This window comes from Plectropomus leopardus, chromosome 14 (assembly GCF_008729295.1).
Source record: "Plectropomus leopardus isolate mb chromosome 14, YSFRI_Pleo_2.0, whole genome shotgun sequence".
NCBI lineage: Eukaryota > Metazoa > Chordata > Actinopteri > Perciformes > Serranidae > Plectropomus > Plectropomus leopardus.
Genome location: NC_056476.1, coordinates 5,167,045 through 5,187,657, shown reverse-complemented (window position 1 = coordinate 5,187,657; position 20,613 = coordinate 5,167,045). Strand labels below are relative to the sequence as shown.

Genomic DNA, 20,613 nt, shown 5'->3' with positions numbered 1-20,613 from the left:
TGACATGGAAACCAACTCTGAACATTTTGTTGGGTCATATGGTTAATATCGCTGCATCACCCTGCAACTGTTGTGGTGGTTACCAGGGAACCAGTGCCACGGCAACGTTGTTGGACATCCAGAGCGACAACAGTGGGTGGGGCTAAGAAAGGTGAGGGGGAAGCAACATGTCTGCTCAGCCCAGTCGATGGAAACTGTGCACGATATGTCACTGTCACCACTCATCCGCACTATGGACAGGGAGTCATTAGACATAAACACACACACACACACGTCACTTAGTTCTGAGACAGGGAGTTATTACACCAACAACACACTGAGAGGTTCACATTAGTGCATCCAGGGGAACTGAGGAGTGACTGACATGGTTTAATACAGCCAAAAACAAAATCTGACTTTATGTCACCAACATCCAGGGCAACTTTTTTTAAATCAATATTGAGATCGAGACTATTTGGCAAATTATTAATTGTTTTATGGGACAAAATAAATGTTTTGTGACTTCCACATTTAAATAAACAGACCACTGCTTTCTTATTCACATTTTGCTACTTTCCTGCTAATTAACAAATCTTTGCAACAAAGTAAAACTTAAACAAAGTATTTCTTCACCTGAATTCAGTGCATCTCCTATTGATATATATCTACAAATGATTTACTTATTTGGTTTTTTGAGTGTTTTTTTTTCAGCGGTCACAGTACTATGATATCTATCGGCATCACTGTCATGGATGACACTGGACAAGCACAGGGATTCAGTGAGGTTACATCAGCAACATTATCAATCTAAATTTCTCAATTTAATAGTAAATATTGGTGATAAATATAGTATTATTTGACCTGTAAAGCCAGATGGAAAAGGACTTAAAGAAAAAGAAGGGGTGGGAAACATTTTACTCACAAGCCGAACTCTCCAAATCTAAAACTGAAACCACTGCCAGACAAAGACAAACAAAAAACTTAACTTGTGATGAGGCTGCTGTAGAGCTGAGCATGCAGTGACCTCAAGTTTATCACAAAGCACAAGTGTTTTGATAAACCAATCACTACCAGAAAATGACATGTTATTTGTACTTTAGCCGAACTCTCCAAAATCTAAAACTGAAATCACTGCCAGTGGCACTTAAGAAAAGAAAATGGAGAGAAAAGATGAGACAAAAGAGAGCAGAATGACTTGATTCCCTAGTTTTAACATAATTAAATGTATGTGTGACATATTGGCAAGGTTTTGGGTCCATCTTATTGTACTGTTTTATAAACAGAAATGTCGTCTTGAGGTGTCAAACACCCCTCAGCCAGAAGGCTTACACGTCTCACTAACACAGTGGCTGGCACTTGTAGCAGGTACGAAGTTCCCACCCTGAGAGATACACCACCGGTCAGTCCGTCCTGGGTCACTCGTAATTAAAGCAGAGATCAGAGGGCTGAATAAAGCATGAGCTGTTCCAGCACAGGAGGCTCAGGTATCACTCTGTATAGGGGCCCAGAGACACAAAAGGAGTCCCTTAGTCCCCATACCGTACTGAGGGAGGAGTGAAACTGACGCAAACCCGAAAGGCAGCTCCTTGCATACAGTGATGCACCCCCAACCCTCCCAGCCTTAATCCACCACGGTTAAAACAGCCAGGGCAAAATGAGGCGCTCAATGCCCCTTGGACCCAATTAAGAGCTAAAGATATTGTCCCAAATGGGGCCATTTAAAGAACAGCGTTCAAAGCAGTAAGACATCATACAACACCCACTGTTGTTTTTCATTCTTAAAACGAGTGCTGACACAGACAAATACTGCAACTAAGAAACAGCCCACAGATACAAATACTGCACAGTCTGAATAAAACAGTGAGAATAAATGCACTGTAATGTGCCCATTCTTCACTGACAGCAGAAGCATGACTTTAACATTAACACAGTTTCTGTAGCAATGCAAACTCTTGCCAGCGAAGCCCATTAAGATTTTTTACAGGTTTTACTAATGTGAATCTGCAATAAAAATACCTCAGACAAAGAATGTAAAGTGCTAAAAAGTAGAGGGAGTGTGTCTGTGGTGTGACTGCTGGTCTATATTATTGAGAGTAGTTTCTTAATATCTTCTAAAGGACTGTCATCTAACATATAATCTAGGTTTGAGTCATACTAACCACACACTATGTTAACTGGGATTTGCAACCAGCTCTGCAACATAACAATGTGAGAAGTATGTGTTAATGCACTATGCTAAACACCCCTCCATCTTGCAAGATCCCAGATCTGCTCATTTGCCAACAAAAATCTGCAGGATGATCAAAAAACATAATTCTGTGGATTTTCGTTTGCTCCTGAGCTGTTGCTTTAACTACAGATTGTACTTCCTCATTTTTTGTACAATTGCAGTCATCACAGACACAAAGTGTATAAAAGCGGACCAAGATCAAACTCAGATCAAACTGTAAAAATAGGCAGCAGTGATCAAATATGGACCAATATTCTGTAACTGTGTTGCCTATTTTCTCCTTAAAATGTTTTCAAAAACATATCTTGGCTTACTGTTGTGAACTGTGACACAAGATTTTTTTGTTACCAGCCGGCCCACAACATTGTTTTCAGACTGATTACTTGCATTATTTTATCTACAAGCAGGAGCAATGAATATAAACATGTCCAGTTTCATAACTTTATAACCTAAATAATAGAAAAGATGCCCTTTAGTCTTCATCTTGTGTTATCTGGGTTTGTGTACAATCACTTTTTGAAACAGACGTTCCATTATGTGAAAAGGTCAAGATCAACAACAAACATTTCTCTCCATGGTAGAGGATAACACAGCTTACCAACAAACACATCAAACACACGAGTTCAATCCAACTCTGCGGTTCCACAAACCTATTTTAGGCTACTTATGTTGAAATGGGGTCAGCTGCACATTTGAGATCCCGACTCTAAAACCTCCCCTGTGGTTGAATCTTCTCAGAGTGTCTCTGTTGGATCTGGTCCCAATCACCTCAGAATATGGAGCTCTAACAAGTACGGACAGTGTGCCTTCATTTCTAATGATGCAAAGGTACAGATTCCTACATGGAGCTGGTGTTAAGGATGCTCACATTTGTCCTCCGAAGGGCATAACTTTAATTGTTCACCCAATGTCTCTGCACTTGGCCACAGTAGAAAAGTTAATTTTGGTGTATTTTTGTGAACAACAAATCTTGAGTCATGCTGTGCACCAGAGCGTACAAGTTAAAACCTCCAGACTGCAAGCAGCTACTTCACTGAGCAGTGTTTTGGTTACTTATCATCCCAAAAGGTTATAGTTTTTGGCAGAGCAGAGTGTCAAAACAAATCCCACTCTAGTTCCTGTAACTTGTCTGCATTCTTTGTCTTAATCTCTGACATTCACACCATCAAGAAAACACAAATCTGGAGTTCTTTCTCACTCGTAATGAACAATAACACACTTGGACCAGAACCAGATTTTGAGGCATTAGGGCGCACCTGAGTAATGAGTCTTCATTCTCCAAACCAAAAATGAATAATGAGTAACCAAAATGAATAAGCAAACATTTGACAATTTTGTTAAATCTCTCCAAATATGCTTGATGTGCCCACACCTCTGGCGAGCTGTGATGTTGTGATGATGCTAAAAACATAGGTTATGGATGACAACAGCAGCCAGCACATTCAATGGCCCGCATCAAAACTGCAGCCAAACGTAGTGGTGGAGTAGTAGAGTAGTTCTGAGTATTTCTGGTTTATGCTACTTAATACATCTACTTCACGACATTGTATTTTACATTTTACTCCACTACATGTGGTTAAAAGCTTTAGTTACTTCAAATTACAATATTTCCCTCTTTCCAGTGAAACCATGTATCTCCAAATATAGTGATTTTGAATTATGGGGTTTTTTTTGTAGTAAACTTAAGGATGAAGTGTTCCTTTATGGGTTTACGACTTCTACTTCTTAAGCTAAATGAAGTCTTTAAAAAACGTTTTCAATTAACTAGAAAACTGATCGTCACAAATCTGAAAACAGGGCTATTTTCTGATATCATGAAAAGTTTACTTTTGAGGAATGTGTGGTTTTCACAGAACGGCCACGCCACAAACATATGATGATTTTATAAACTCTGATACATTGCTGTGGATAACATCTACAGCAGTAAAAGGCAACATATTAAAGGGACAGTTCACAAACACCAAAATTGAAAACATATTTTTTCCCCTTTTACCTGTTGTGCTATTTATCAATCTATATTATTTTGATCTGAGTTGGTGAGTGTTGGAGATATTGGACGTAGAGATGTCTGCGTTTTTTCACGTATATTGGAACCAGATGGCACTTGGCTTGCGGTGCTCAAGTCACCCAAAAAGAAAGTGCAGTTTGGTAGAGGGAAAATAGTTCCTACATGCACTTTGAGCTGCTATGTAGTTCCATTAATTGGAGAGAGCGCAGACATCTCTACGGCCAATATCGCAAACACTCTGCAACTCACACCAAATCAATCAGGACTGATATATTGTAAATAAAGTTAATATCTGTTTTTTATTTTAGAGTGAACTATTCCTTTAATGCAACAAAATATTAATCCAAAAACATCATATATAATTGTAAAACAATGAGGAACGTTGTACTGCAGAATGAGTACTTGCTTTTGATACTTTAAGTGCATTTTGCTGATAATACTTAAGTAATTTAACTTATTTATGATTTTGAACGCAAGATTTGAACTCTTAGTGTAGTATTTTTATAGTATTGCTAGTTTGACTTGAGTAAAGGATCTGAATACTTCTTCCACCACCGACCAAAAGCTCAAATGACAAATAAATACGACAGCAGGGTAGCAGTCAAGAGATGGACACAGACAAAGTGTCCTGACCTGGACAGTTTGATGTTATAAAACAAATAAACTCATATCTCATATCTCACGTTCTTGTCTTCTCATATCTATTCAGTCACCACAGGACTGAAAGCTAAGCTGATGTCGACGCTCTCTCTGCTTTCACCATCAGCATCAGGACTATCTCACTGCTATCAGGGGACAAAAGCGAAGCCCTTTGGTTGCGTCGTCATCGCGCTGCAAGTTTATCTATCCATGTTGCATCACTGCTCAGCATTCACATGTACTGCTCACAGCCAACAAAGGGCCGCTCCTCTGAGAACAGAGCGAGCTGCAGAGAGTAACGCTGCTTTCTCCCACAGAGTGAATCACAAATCTTCGGACAGAGAATTGCTCTAGCATTCTCCTCCTCTCTCAAACAGCTGACAGACTTGCACAGTGGGTTTTGGTGGCAGATAGCCAATCTTGACTCCTTCTTTCTGTGAGATGAGTTAAGCCGCGAGTTACTTTGAGAATTTGGGGGAGAAAAAAAATCACTTTTATCTCTCCGAATGGGAGAGACATCAGATTCCTTTCCAGAAGACATATCTAATTTCCAAATGGTTAGAGACCCTATGGACCATCTCACTGCAAACACAGTGCAACAGCCGAAGAAACTTGTAATTTAATCTAATAACTGATTTAGAGTTTCAGAGATTTTGCAAGAAAAAATGCCAAACATTTAATGGACTGGAGTTCTAAAATAAGTGGATTTAATGTTTTTCTTTGCTGTATATTGTAATAGATTTAATATATTTATGTCTGGACTGTTGGCGGGATAAAACAAGAAATATGAACATGTCATTTTAGCCTGTGGGACAATAAATGGGCATTTTTTTTGTACAAACCAAAACAGCTAGGGAAAATAATCTGCAAATTATGTGGCAGCATCATATCGTTACACAGATGCCAAATATTAATATTTTATCATAAATATTACTAATATAACACATACAAATTAAACTTTTGTTAACCTCCTAGAATAATATAATGGTTTGCTTTTTCAGTCTGATAGATACATATTTCAGTGATAATAAAGACTGTAGTTAGATGAACAGACTTAACACTTGATCATATCAGATAATAAAGATGTTGACAACATTTTCTTGTCTGGACATAATTTGTAGTTAAAAGAAATGTAAAAAAAAAAAAAAAAAAAGCAATTTTGCAAAATATCTAACTGTTTAAAATTGCAAACATTTTGTGTTGTGATTAAAGTAACGGGATAATGTAGAATCATGGGGCTGCTGGTGATTCCTATCACTTAATAAAAGCCATTTTCCCCTATTTTTTGACTACTCCACTATTATGTACAAGCCAAAACAATTAGGGAAAATAACTGGCAGATTTCTCAAAAATGAAAATAATAAGTTGCATAATGATTGATCTTACATAACATACAAGCATGGCTGGTCAATATATTAATTATATGGATATCATGATATGAGACGAGATCCTGTCTTAGATTTGGTGAAAAGTAAAATGTTGTAATTTTCTGACCTAACCAGGCTCTTCTAGCTGTTTGATTATTTGCCTTTATCAGCCCATTACTGATGGCTTTGTATTAAAAATCTCACTGTGTAAGTATTTTGGGAAATTACTAAGAGTCAACCCCACAATATTGTCGCAGTATAGATATGGAGGTATTTGTTAAAAAAATACCATGATATTTGATTTTCTCCAGCCCTACATACAGGACGAAACACAAGTTGTCTGCTTCTGGTTTCAGATAATAAAACAGAGGCATGCACTAATGTTTTACATACTTTATGCTGCCACATAATCCGGTTTGTGTTATTCAAGTCACAAACCTCATCACCACCCCATTAACAAAACAGTAATGACTCAACAATTATGGCTAATGAGGGCATCCAAACGTGGTTACTGCCCAATGAGAGGCATGTTTCAGTCCAATGGGCGAGCTGCTGTGGATATGAAACATCATTTTTGTAAAGGTCTGCATGTGTTAGTAGATGTTTATCTGATGAGGGGATGGCGGAGCAGAGTGGAAATCTCTGTCTCTGTGGTGCTAAGGAGAAAACTCCCATTCAGGCTATGATATCATGACCATGTAAGAGTGAATCTAGGGCACATTATCGCACTTGACAAAAATTCAGAGTGTCTTGAGACTGTGTGTGAGTCACAGTTTGTTTTTCTTATCTTCAGGGCAATCAACCTGTCTGCTGGCAGCTGTTTTTTTTAACCATATGTCTCAATTTTAACTGCGTTTTGACACATTTTTACAAACTTGCCAAACTTAACTACCCTGTTTATGCCTGTTTATATTAGCAACGATTATAATACACACGTGTGGCAATCTGCAAATGATATGTCGAATTATGCTTTTGTTGAAATCGTCATTTTAGTCCGAGTTGGGTTCATTATTTTGCTGAGTAACGTCCATCTCTTAAAGTTAACCAGGTAAGTTGTTAGCCACTTAACTAGCTAGCAAAATAACCTCTTAGCTCACTCGTTAGCGCAGAGGCAAACATTTTAAAGATAATAAAACACACTCACAGCTTATATTGTGCTATTTCTATGTCAAGTCGGGTTAGCAAGCGAGCTAAAGCCATGTAAGTGGGTCTACGGGGAGCTACGAGCCGCGGAGCTAACCGAGCTGCGTGTGCCGCATCCGAAAGGCTAGTGCCGCTTAGCTCGGCGGGCTAACACCCGGCGCACGCTAATAAAAACACACATTTTTCCAGCCTACCTGCTGAGACCCAGAGGATGTCCCGGTAAAGCCGTCAGCCTGTGAACCACGGACCGTGCAGTGCCGAAATAATTCAAATTCCACAGAAAGTGTCGGACAGACGCTCGCAGTCCAATCGCTTCAGCCACCGCCGCTGAATGGCTGCTACTCGGAGACTCAACCAAACTTCCTCCTTAGCAACGGACCGCCCCCGCGCGACCCCATTGGCCGGCGCGTGCAGATTGGAGGTGATCGATAGACGGCAGCGCAGCCCGGATCAAACCTATCAAACTGGACTTTTTACTGCATGTTTGAAACCAGTATCACTGCGAAGGAAACATTAGCTGCTGCAAGTTTTTCAAACTTAAACAAATAAGTGTGACCCAGTGCACTGGAATAAAGGGCTCTGCTGTGACCTACTGATGTGAGTTTCAAAACAACTTATAAATGAGTTTCTTATAAGGCTGTCCCATTTTGAAAGTGGGACAAATGTCAATTGGAAGATGTCTGGATGTCTGTCGGTCCTGCCTACATTAAAAGTGCGTAGATGTAATCTCATTCAAATAAATGAAGTCAAATAATCCATATTCGCCTCTGTTAGATATTAACATGTTAAAACCCTGATCAACATCAGTTTTTTGTTTTCACAAGCATTTAAGTAAAAGATCTTAACACTATTTCCTATTCTCTTAACCCTTTGAAACCTGAGCAAATTAGCTTGACTCTTGTCAAGAACATAAGAAGGCACTGAGTAACTTTAAATGAAATAAAGTTACAAGAACATAACCTAAAATGCACAACAAAACAGAAGAAAAAAACAAAACCAAACAAGGAAGTGACCTGAAACGAAGCTCTAACATATCTATATGTTACTGTAATGTAATTAAAAAAAAAAAAAACATGATAAAGATACCCTCCTTTACACGTTTTCAAAAACAAGCAGATCAATCTACTTGTGTTTCAAACTTTTAAAGTCCTACATTCAAAAGTATAATAATAGAAATACTATCAGCTATATGTATGTCAAGTATTGTTAGAAAGTGCTCATGCTGAAAAAATGCTCCCCAATGAGTGTTCTATATACTATCACAAAAGTTTTATAGAAATTGTTATTATACACTGAAAATATCATATTTCTTTTGGGTTGAGCTAATTTTATTGGTAGTTTTAATAAATAATACATAAGTTGATCTTTGTATGTAAACATCTGAATGCACACAGGAACTTGAAGCTAAAAAGCTGAAATTAACTATTAAAAGTACAATATTGTCCACTGAGATGCATTGAAGCAGAGCTATAATGTAACATAACATTGCATTGTATTTGACACATTTCAACACTGGTGTCCAGCTCCTGTGAAGCACCTGATCCATCCTTCATTGTATTCTCTATCTGGCTGTTATGCAAATATGAGTCCAGTCAGTGAGGGATCTGTTGAAACCACAGTTTAAAGGAACACTTGGATAACACAGCAGTCTAAATGCATTTCCTCTTTTTACATGAGTTTATTGAAAGTGCTCTTCTTGCCAAGTCAAGTCTGTATTCAGAATCTGGTCTGATTTTGTGATTGTCATTTAGTCTTTTTTTCCAACCACCACCCTCTCTCCTCCCCGATGATGAAACCTCGGCCTCCTTAAAAAGGCCACAAGTTTATCAGCATTAACTCACATTCCTCACATAGCTGTGGAGCTACTAAGCTGCAGCGTGGAGGGTTACAAAACCAACGAAGAAAAAAAAACTAACAAAGTTGTCAATCCGGTTATGCTGACAGATGTCTTGCCAGTGTTTCTCTGCAGCCGCGCACACACACACACACACACACACACACACTCATATATTTTCTCTATCTTCTTTTTACAGCCACTCTCTTTTTATCCTCAACTATCTTAAATCCAATCTTCTTTATGACTCTTTTTTTTTTACAACAAGCCGTCATTCATCAACCTGTCAAGGTCAGAGTCACAAATGTCGCTGGAGAGTCTCTCAGACATCTGTGAGGATGTTCTGCCTCCTTGTGGTCATTTCATGTAAATTCAACAACAAGTTTTGTGTGACAGGCCGAATGAGCTGTTTGCACCTGGAGAAAATTAGATATACAAGGAGTGTTTAGAATTTTTATTAATATATGATATTCACATTTAATATAGTGTGTAAAAGTGCTTTGGCACCTCATTTTGTTGCTTAATATTCACATTGAACTCTGTGGGTTGCAGGCTTTTTAAAATGTATTTGTATTTGTAGTCATTATTACCATTATCTATTTATTTACAAGTAAATTCTGATGTTCAGTACATACATTGTATTTTTTTCCTTTGCCATGAAGATTCAATAAATATATTATCAAATTAAACAAAAAGACTGCTGAAGCTTTTCAGCGTTTTCCTGCCATGAGTTGAAGTGAAGGACAGGTGGAGAGTTTAAGCTGTGGAGAGCACAAAATGAAAAATCAGTAAACAAACCAGAGTTTGTGCCACATTTCATAGCAAATGATATGACTGATGAAATACATGAATATTTGACCCAAAGGTTTAGCCCCACAAAATAACCTACTGACACACCAAGCATTACAAATGCAAAGCTAAAATATTTTAAAATTGCTTTATTACAGGTTTGAAATATTTGCTAAATAAATGTCTCAGAGTGGATGCACTTTTAAAAAAGTTGTCGCCAATGTTTGTAATAAATTGGGATTTCAGGACATTTGTATTGGAAAAAATGAGACCTTTATCATAACTGTCTTTGTTTTTTAAAATTATGAAATTAGTGTTTGATACTCAGATGACGTTTTACTTTTCAAGGCACTTCTCGCTTCAACATCAGATGATCAGAATGAAACTGATTATTAGAGTTTTGCATTTTGCATCATTTTTTTTTTAAATTAACATTTTAATTATTGTTTTCAGTTTAGTTTAGTATCAGTTCCAGGGTGGTAATTATTTTGGTTGTTTTGTTTATATAATATGGTAGGTATTTATCAGGGGCAAGATTTAAAAAGTTCAAAAAAGGTATTAAAATACAAATACAACTCCTTATGAAGGCAAAAGTCTTGTAACATAACAGTCTGCATAAACTCATGCACCAGTGGCTCCTCATGCTTGTCGTGTTGGCAAATTTAACCAAATTTAGACTAAAATTTAAGACATTTCCTGAATATTTTTATTTTATTGTAGTTAATTGTACATGTACAGTATCATTTTTTGTAAAGTCAAGGTTTCAAAAAAAGTTAAATAAAATGTTTTTTCCACATTTAGTTTTTGTTTTCAGCTTAGTTGTATTTAAGTATAATAATCTTGATTCCAAATTGTTCTATGAATAATTAAAGCAATAGTTCCTTTGTTACCACATTTTATTTTTCAAACAACATATAGATTACTTGACACAAAAACAGGCCATTATCTGCTTCAAATATTTACATAAAACTTTGTATAGAGACAGAAAAAAACATTCTTTGGGTCTGACCATGCAAAACAATAAATAATGTTCCTGACAGTGCTTTGCATGGTGCTTTCAAGACTGTGGTGCTGCAGTAAAATAAAAAAAAGCTCAAATCTTAGTTGGCTATACATAAACCTGCCAGGTCCACACAGTCATCAGACATGCCTCAACCTAAGACTAGGCGACAAGACAAGCAGTGACTTTGACTCAGAGCAGCTGCGGTCCACCTGCGTTGAGGCGATCCGCACTACTCTGATTTGAAGGAAATTGTTGACCAGGATAGATACAGAAATGAAAAAGTGAGATGTGCAACAGTTTTCAGTGAAAAGCTTAGATTACGTAGAAGAACTGCAGCATCCTCGGAGGATGGAGCACTGTACACGAAAAGACCTCCGATGTTTCGCTCAACAAGGCCTTAAAATGTTTTCTCTCGCCGCCAGGGAGCAGGAGCTTGAAGTTGACATCACAAAAGTACAGTTCTCACTCCTTTCACCCCTCAGCAAGGCGACAGACAGTGTGCAGACAAGTTCCCCATGAGTCCTTCTGCAGGCCGGGTCCAGAATCTGCGCCTCCCTCTCCCTCGTCCCCGTCCACCGTGGCTCAGGTGATAATTTGCGGCTCCCAGGACTGGCTGGCCATCTGGGCGCGACACTGTGTGATGACCGGAGGGCCCGCCGGGGCCTGACTGTCCAGGCAGAGGCCGCTGACCATGTGCTGCAGAGCCGTGCCCTTAGGCTTCCACTTCTGCAGAAAACAAAAGATGGAAAAACCTGAATCCGTCTCTGTCAGTTAGTGTGACAGAGAGCGCAGACGACCTGCTCTGCCTCGTATTATTCGCTGATCATAAATGATGATGTATCAGCACACCAGGTTCATGTTAGTCGTGAGTAATGGACTGAGTCAGACCTGGATAACAGTAATCACATGAATGACTGACTTGCTGCACTCAGTGGAAAAAACATAGTAGAGCCAGCTGCACTCAAAGCAGCCTGAAGAAACAATTAGCTGTCACTGGTAAGATAACGATTTGTTACTAAGTTTAACTATTTGACACATTTTACATGCTTCATGTATATGGCATACATTTTGGCTAGATTGTGTGTTTTTGTTTAACCTTGGACGTTCCAGCTCAGCTCCTACAATAAGTCTAAATCACACTGCATAAACAAAATTGTAACATTCATACTGTTAAAATGCACCATTGAAACCCATTCAAACTGCAATTTTTAATCCCACAACCATCAAAGCATAAACACATGCATTTTATTATATCTGGGCGTCGTTCTTGGCTTTTGCTTTGGAATTTGTCATGACAAAAACCTGGTGTTTAAAGTGTTAAAATTCTGGAAATTAATGAATAATTGATATTCATGATTAACTCAAGTAGAAAATAATATTAACGTACAATAGTTTATCATTTTGAAAAGCACATTTTGTGCGCAGAGCGATACGAGTGTGTTTGTAATTAAAGTGGACCATAAGGGTTAACCATGGTGGAATATAACTCAGTACATTTATTCGAGCACTGTACAGTTAAGTAGAAATTTGCAGTACTTGACTTTTCCATTGTGTTCTCTTTATCTCTAAAACTACATCTCAAAGAAAAATATTCAACTTTTTACTCCTCCAACATTTATTCAGGCCATCTGGTTGCAAACTCTGTAATGGAAACAATCCTTGCGTTCCAATACCCGTACTACCATACTATTTAGTATGCCAGAAAAGATTTAGTATGTCCCAATACGAAGTATGTGAAATGCAGAATGCCAAAAAAAAACAAGCTGTCCGACTACATCCGGCCTCCGACTACATAGGTCACATACGTCACGGTGTGTCGCGGGAATATAAACAAAGCCCAGAGCACAAACATTTGACAGCTCACTGATGGATGACAGTTGGTTTGATGAAATGACAGACACCACAATAACAGATGACAGCGCATTCAAGTGTAAGTACTAATAATGTTTTGCGACTCGCGTGTACAATTAATATCTTAATATACTATCACTGCACGAAGCTAAATGGATAAATGAGTGAAAAAATGTCAACCAATATTTGAACGAATGCTACCTTAGAATGGCTTAGTATATCCTAATTGTATGCATACTGCATGCAACAGTATGTACTTTGCAAGGGCAGCTGCAGTATGTAATAAGAGTAAAAAGAAAAAGTATGCAATTCAGAATGCAGCAAATGGTTTTTTGCTTTTTTAAGACAAATTTTTTTTCCTTCATTTGATAGGACAGTTTAAGCATGAAAGGAGAGAGAGGGGGTGACAAAGGGCTGCAGGTTGCAAGCTGCAGTTGCTGCGACAAGATCCCTGTCTCAGTTTGGGGGTCACATGCTTAACCAGGTGAGCTACTGGGCGCTTCAGAGAAACTGTTTCTGATTTCCATCAAGTAACGAGTCGCCGGATTCCTTTGATCCTCCATAAAGCTGATAGTCTTTTCGACAGAGGCTCCCCAGGGTCGAGTCACTGTTCATAAAAGTGCCGTAGCAAGTTCGACAAGAAACTTGAGACTGAAGTAAAGAGAGACAGTGCGCTCTCCACAAACAGGCTGTCCATAAATCACCAGCTATAATGAGTGATTCCTTTATTAACTCCCTGATCAGAGCTCAACTAAAGGCAGCAGCAGAGAGTGAGAGCGCCAAGTGCAGATTCCTGGAGCCATATGGAGGCTTATCAAAGCATGGAGGTGAATGAGAGGTTAATCTTAAAATCCTACAGAAGGGAGAGTGCGTCTGTGTATACGTGTGTGTGTCACATACTGTAAACATGTGCTGTTATGTGTGTGAGCTGTGCCTAAAAGTGTGTGCAACAAAAATGAGGAATAAATTAAATATGAGAGTGAAAATGTTACAGGAGTACTTCACCCCAAAATCAAAAACACTGATTTTTCCTTTTACCTGTAGGGCTGTTTATCAGTCTAGATCGTTTTGATGTGAGTTGCCAAATGCTGTCGATATCGGCTGTCAGGGTTGGGTACCGTTCACGTTTGAACCAATACCAGTAGCAGTACCTGGAATATGGCTCCAGTGCCCAGCTGTTTGGGTACTGGAGTACTTTTTTCAGTACTTTTTCTCTCTGTAGTAACAAATATTTGATTTTTGAACAGGCTGTAGTGATGTAGTCTCCCTCTCTCCCTCTCTCTCTCCTACAGAGTCAAAAGGTGATTTTGCCTCTCTGCTCTTATCTAATCACAGGCAGGGTGAAGTCCGTCTATCTGCGTGTGTGTGTGTGTATGTGTCACAACTGACAAATATGTGGAATAAGTATATAGTTTTAAAAAACTCAAATACAAAACAACATAGACCAGAAATCAAGAGTACATATTTTTCCTCTTGCTTGTAGTGCTGTTTATTTGTCTCGATTTATTTATTTATTTATTTTTTTAGGTGTGTGTTGCAGAGTGTTGGAGCCAATGACCGTAGAGATGTCAAAACTATTGCTGCAGCAATAGTTTTGACATCTCTGCGGTCATTTTTCCTCTCACTACAAGCGAGAGGAAAAATATGTACTCTTGATTTTGGGATGATCTGTCCCTTTAAGTTTAGTGACAATGATTCGAACATTAGGTGTTTTTTTGACAATGATAAAGACATTAAGTGTTTTTTTTGTAGTATGCACAGTTTTATAGTTTTTATAATTTTATGGTTTACAGTTTTTAGAGTTTTCACAGTTATTTATTCTCTGTATGTGTGTCCATCTCCTTAATTTATATGAGGAGCAATTTTCTTCATAAGATGTGTTTAACATTTCCCTCCTTGGTTGCGCAATTTTCCTCTTTTTAATTGTTTATCTATCCTTCCTTTTATCTACACTGTCGATGTGTATATTGTCTGTCTTGTTGGTTTATGTTTTATTATGTATTTTGCAGCTGCACACAGCACATGTTATCTTATGGACGCAAGGTTCAACTGTTGACCAAGTTTTCTGTTTCTTGAAATACGGCTAATTCATGCCAAAGAATTTCAAAGTATTTCACTACATTTATCCTCATTGGACAGACTTCTAACACACTGTTTAGACCGGCATCGGGGCATCATCTTCTCAGTCAAACCCAAACTAATGAAATTCTTTCAGGATTAGTTAAAGAATTTCTATGTGCAAAAAACCTGAAAGCTTCAATAAAACATTAATGCTGAGACGATAAAATGTTGCAAAGCTGTTCCAGACTGTTTCATGCAGCAGTGGTCGGAGAAAGCCTCTGCTATACTGCTGATGGATGACATGACTGAAAAATATCCAATACTGAATAATAAGGATCAGATAAACTCACGTCATTGTTCTTTTGGTTTTGTGTATCCATTTGAAAAACTTTTTTTTAAAAAGGAGCCATCGTCACTTGTCGTTCCAAGAGTTAATGACTTCAGTGCTCTTTCATTCAGAGAGAAGAAAGTCAAAAACACAAGTATTTTTTGTTCCTTTCTCTGGGATTAAACAGTCAGGACAAAGAGGCCAAATGTCTCCCACAGCAAGAACTGGATGCTCGTTGATGGGCAGGTCTCCAAATAACTCTCAGAGGATTGCGACGGGCCCGCAGAGAGATGAGAGGACGCCCTGGCAGAAGTCCCGCACACTCATACACATGGTTTGAGTTAATAACTCCCTCTTCGATGCTATAAATCAACCGTGCAGCCAAAGCGGGTCCACATGGGACGAGCATGTTTGACGTTCAGAAAGAAGAAAACTAGGAGGGAACAGGGTGGGGTCTGAAGTTATGGAAGCGCTTGTTCTATAAAATCAACTATTCTTCTTTAACACGAGCTACAGTAAGGCCACTCAGACGGTCTCCTGGCGTCATCATCATCGTCATCATCGTCAGCAGCAGGCGGGCTGCTCTGCATCTGTCCTGGAAACACCTCTTATCTCCAAATCTTTCAACGCAGTGAGTGGCACATGGAAGACAAATGAAGTGCTGTGTTCCAAAATGAGATAACCGTTTGGAAAAACTGAGACTTTACTGTTGACATGACTGACAGAGCAAGATTTAAGCAAATTCCATCTTCTATCGTTAACCCTTAGTTTACACAATAACTTAACACAATAAATATTGTTTGCATTTTTTTAAAATGCCACTTTTTCCTTCCATACACTAAAAGACTTTGAAAGACTTTTAAAAGCCAAAAGTCTGAGACTCTCTTTGCACGTGAAGACAATGTGAGTTTTAGTCACAGTATAAAATTTAGATTATTTTTGAGAATATTTCCCATCCTGCTTCTGGTTAAAAATATTATGCCATATTCCCTTTAAGAAACATGAACATATTGACAATTCCTTATTTGACCACAAAAACACATAACTGCAGAAACAAAAGATAAACATGTGTCGACATTATACTTCTCTATTTGGCATCAGTATAATCCTGACAGATAAATTGCAGTTGTTAAAAACTACATTTTGGATTTTGTCACCTCAACTTGCAACCAGTCTCCGCTGGTTTGTTGCTATTTTAGTGAGAGGACGAGGAAATGGGAGATGTAACACTTCAGCAATTATGATTTCTCACTAAAATATGTGCTGGTTGTTGGATCAGATACCGAGACTGGTTCACGTTCTTGCACCTCCCTGCATATTTCTGTCTACTTGTTTTGGTGCTGGAGAGAGAGCACCAATTGATTGACAATGTTCAAATCACAGAACTTTACCATTTGTATGAGCAAAGACTAAAAACTTAAGATAATATTACACTTGTTTGATTTTATTGTAACGTCAAAATGAGAAACGACTGACTCCACACAGCTCCAACTTAGTTTTATGACCACATGATTGAGATCACAGGAGCGTGCATCAGTCGAGATGAAACTAATAAATTTACCCTGACATTTGCAATTTGTCTGCAACAGTTGGTGTAATGCTAGCCTCCAGAAACCCCAATAACCAGCAAATGCATTACAATTTTATACACTGAGTGTAAATGAAGCTTTGTTTAATGAGGATAATCGCTGACTCTGTTTGTACTTTGTGCTCTATAAAGGCTGTTGGCACATATTTCAATATGTTTTGGGAATGTCCTCCTATTGTTGCTTTAACCTCTCTGATATATTTAAGATCAGCGTGCCCCATTTGCCAACTTTACTCATCCTAAATGATCTCTCAAAGTTGGATCTGATACCGACCAAAAAGACAGCGTTATTAGTCGGGTTTACAGCAGCGAAAAACATGGTTGCTCAGTCTCAGTAAAGCTTTGTGAAATGAATATTTTGTCAGAAGTCGGTAGTCTGGATTGTTTGGGGTTCAGGATGTGTTGGTCCCTTAAAGTGGGACAGTCATTTTATTTTGTTTCTATTTTGTCTCTATTTTGTCTTATTTCATTAGTTCTGCCTTTTAGACATTGATTGTATGTATTGTAATCACTCATTTTAAGAACGAACTGTTCATTGATATATGCTGTACAATAGATGTCAATAAAATTAAATTTTAAAAAAAGAAGTAGGTATAAGGCTAACTATAAATGTATAGTTTTCTTTTGAAAATCTGACTGTTTCCTCTTACCTGTCTGGGCTCTTTTGTATTGCAGGGCTCCATCTTGACCTTTGACCCTGCTGTGAAGGCTGAAATGGCCAGGCAGAGGTCCTGCTGCCGGAGCAGTGGCTCTATTAGTTCCCATCTCTGCAAAACACAGAAACAACTGATGACTGTGGTGGCTGCTGCGATCTCAGTGAAAACACACAGCAGACGTGTGTGAGTTCATGTGATTTTCAGAGGAACTTTTGTTTCATTTATTCTTTTAAAATGTACAAGCATCGCATTAAAACATGACTGTCCTTTACATTTGATCACTACATTTCACTGCAGTCCAACAGGTTTGTATTTTACAGTTTCCGAACCCTAAAGGTTACAACTGTAGACATTTAACCCGACTGGGTTGCAGATTTCTTCAACTATCAATCATAAAGCCACATGATTTAAAGAGATGCAGTTTGAAAGTGACAAACTTGGCTGAGTTTTCTCTCTGGAAAGGAAAGAACTGTTCCAAGGTTTTCTGACATTCAGTGAAACCACATTTCTTTCTCTGCAAAATATTTTTTTTGTATCACCGTTCATCTTTAATCTGAGTCACAAACTGCAGGCTACGAACACCTAATCACACCTGTGATATTCAGCCAACGTCATTGTGATTAATGTAAGAGTAAAACCTCAACAGTGACTAATGTTGACTAACACGACCAAACTTAAATTAAAGTTTGACATGTAGTTCATCATGTTATAATTGATCACATGTGTTTATTTGCTCTGTATCCTAGCAACAGAGGGGCTTTTTTAGTTTGGCGAAAGAGGAGGAACACTGAAGGATTGTGGCATTAACATGTTCATAAAAAAGTCATATTTCCCCAAAAAAGCCATTTATAATGCCATAAACTATGTTGATTTGTTAGAGAAAAGTGAATAAATCTTCATGCTCTACATAAGTCATATAGTTGTTAAATTGCGCAGCAAACATCCATCTAATTGTTCATTTTTGACACCACATGATCTCTATTGTTTGTGCCTCTTGCACAAACCAAGAATCTGACAGGAGATCTGCACGCTGTTTTAAAAACTCTCAGTTATCTTAATTGTGCAATGTTTTGATCCAACAGAGATCTTCATTGGGTATTTTCATCTCTGTTAGATCAAAACATTGCACAATTAAAATCACTAGGAGCTTCTCGTACAGCGTGCACATCTCCTGTCTGATTCTCGCCTTTGTTTGATTTTTTGATCCAGCACCTGTAAAAGTTTTTTAGATGTATGTACCCTCTACTCTGCTTGCCTCTGGCACATAGTCCCTGTTTCCTTTATACTTACACCTGCTTCATCAGTTCAAATCTGCACATTTTCTGCACATTTTCTCTCAATAAGTCAGACTTCAAAGGAATACTTCACCCCCTAAATGACCATTTCTATGTCAGTTACTAACCTGTCAAGTTGAATTCATGAAAAACTTCTTTGCATCCAAAAGCAGAAATTTCTTGGTAAGCTGAAGTCATAAGGCATTTAACAATGGCAAAACTATATTAAAACATCTGTTTACAAACTTTCACAAAACATGTTCAGTATAATCAACGTCTCATTTATCCAGTTGCATGCTGGTACTTCCCAAAGAGGCAGCTTTTATCGACAGGCAGAACTAGATGTGAAACTTAACAGTAATTTTACCTCGCTGAACATAAGAGCTGATTTTCCATCACTGCCTTGTAGTTTGTTTGTTTTATTGGGTTAGTCCAAACTAACCCTTTAAAACACCAAAGTCAGGTAAGTTTCAGAATAAAAAAGAAGAATTAGGTTGCTCAAATTAAGTTGGTAAAATCCAGATAAAAAAATTTAACCTAAAATTTATAAAACAGCAAAATCTGAGCTTGGACCTGATAAGCAATCGCGCTTGAACGATTTGACTCATCGAATATGTCTGATGTTTGAGATTTTCTACTTCAATTTTTTTTAATTATTCAAATCAACCTCTAGAAATTGCAAATCAAGAAATTTCACATCTGCATTTCATAGAGGTGAATTCAGAACAAGTAAATTTATGAACATGGTTTTAAAAAATAGATTTTTTTTCAATGCTATTAATTCTACTGTGTTTAAATTTCAATTTTAAGTGTTCAGTGGGCGTTGAAATTCAAATACTTTTGTCTCTTTTTTGCATCAAAATGTGGAGTGTTTTTGTAAATATAAGACCCACAGTCTCCCCCTGGTGGCAGAGTCCTAACCTGCGGTTGCGGCCTGTTGGCTCCAATGCCCCTGCACTCTGCCAGGCCGAGGCCGTCCGTCCCACGAGTCTCCAGACACAAACCTCCTTGTTTAAGCACACTGGACACCGCTTCCTGTTCGGGGACCCTGAGGGAGCCATTGACAAAGACGAGAGAGGGGGGGGGGGGCAATGAAAGGTCTTTTTACGACAATAAAGAACAGATGGATTGGATTGACTGGTTTCCCTATTGAGTAATTGAATCGCACCACTAAGTAATCCGCCCTGTTACAACACGTACTTATGAAAATATACAATTTCAATCTGAGAAACCACAGTTGTCTTGAAGCCTGACACGGAGCAGTCAGAGCCAGAGAGGAGGGGGGCTGAGCTGGTGGGATACACGCTGATACCGTGCTCAGATGTTCCCATCCAAATCGGATATATTTAGATTACTGGGTCTGAACTTGGGGGTCATGACAGCCCCAAGGATTTGGGAGATTATTTCAGATTTAAAAGCTTGGGAAGAAGAATTTCTGACTGCATTTACTACGGTGTCTTTTTCTTTTCTCCAAATGTTTTTTTTCTTTTGAAATGAAATGAAGTCTGAAAATCATTTCTACCTAATTTCAGCCTAAAATAATCAATCATAACAAACACAACCACTACGAGCACTTTCAATTTGTTGGTTTTTATTGGTGGTTGAAGGGAGAATTTGGCTGTCTTTGGTGTTGAAATGATCTTAAATCTTATGACGGTCTCAGGTCAGGCATCAAATTTTAACTTGGATGTTTGAGTTTGTTTTACATTTGTTTGCTGAAGAGTTTTTCTGTGCTCACCTGAAATCTGAGTTTAAGCTGAGTACGTTTGAGCGGGATTTTGTGACATTGTTTAAAAACGAGTTGTGGTTCAACATGTAGTTTACAAAAAAGTGTGATGTGGACACTTTAAGCCTCCAGCACAC

General features: G+C 38.2%; 2 protein-coding genes across 5 annotated transcripts in view; both read right to left on the bottom strand.

The window, feature by feature from the left end:
* numb (NUMB endocytic adaptor protein) overlaps positions 1 to 7,679 on the bottom strand; it is a 61,622-nt gene extending 53,943 nt beyond the window's left edge. For all 4 annotated transcript variants that reach the window (XM_042500074.1, XM_042500076.1, XM_042500075.1 and 1 more), the window contains exon 1: positions 7,561 to 7,679. The gene's annotated coding sequence lies outside the window, so the exon portion shown is untranslated. The remainder of the gene's footprint in view (positions 1 to 7,560) is intronic.
* A 3,273-nt stretch (positions 7,680 to 10,952) lies between these two features.
* Positions 10,953 to 20,613, bottom strand: part of galnt16 (UDP-N-acetyl-alpha-D-galactosamine:polypeptide N-acetylgalactosaminyltransferase 16) — a 51,656-nt gene continuing 41,995 nt past the window's right edge. Inside the window, exons 13-15 of the mRNA XM_042501228.1 lie at positions 19,672 to 19,798; positions 17,471 to 17,587; positions 10,953 to 11,718 (exon numbers count right to left, since the gene is read on the bottom strand). Coding sequence (XP_042357162.1) covers positions 11,575 to 11,718; positions 17,471 to 17,587; positions 19,672 to 19,798 — 388 coding nt within the window. The 3' untranslated portion in view covers positions 10,953 to 11,574. The remainder of the gene's footprint in view (positions 11,719 to 17,470; positions 17,588 to 19,671; positions 19,799 to 20,613) is intronic.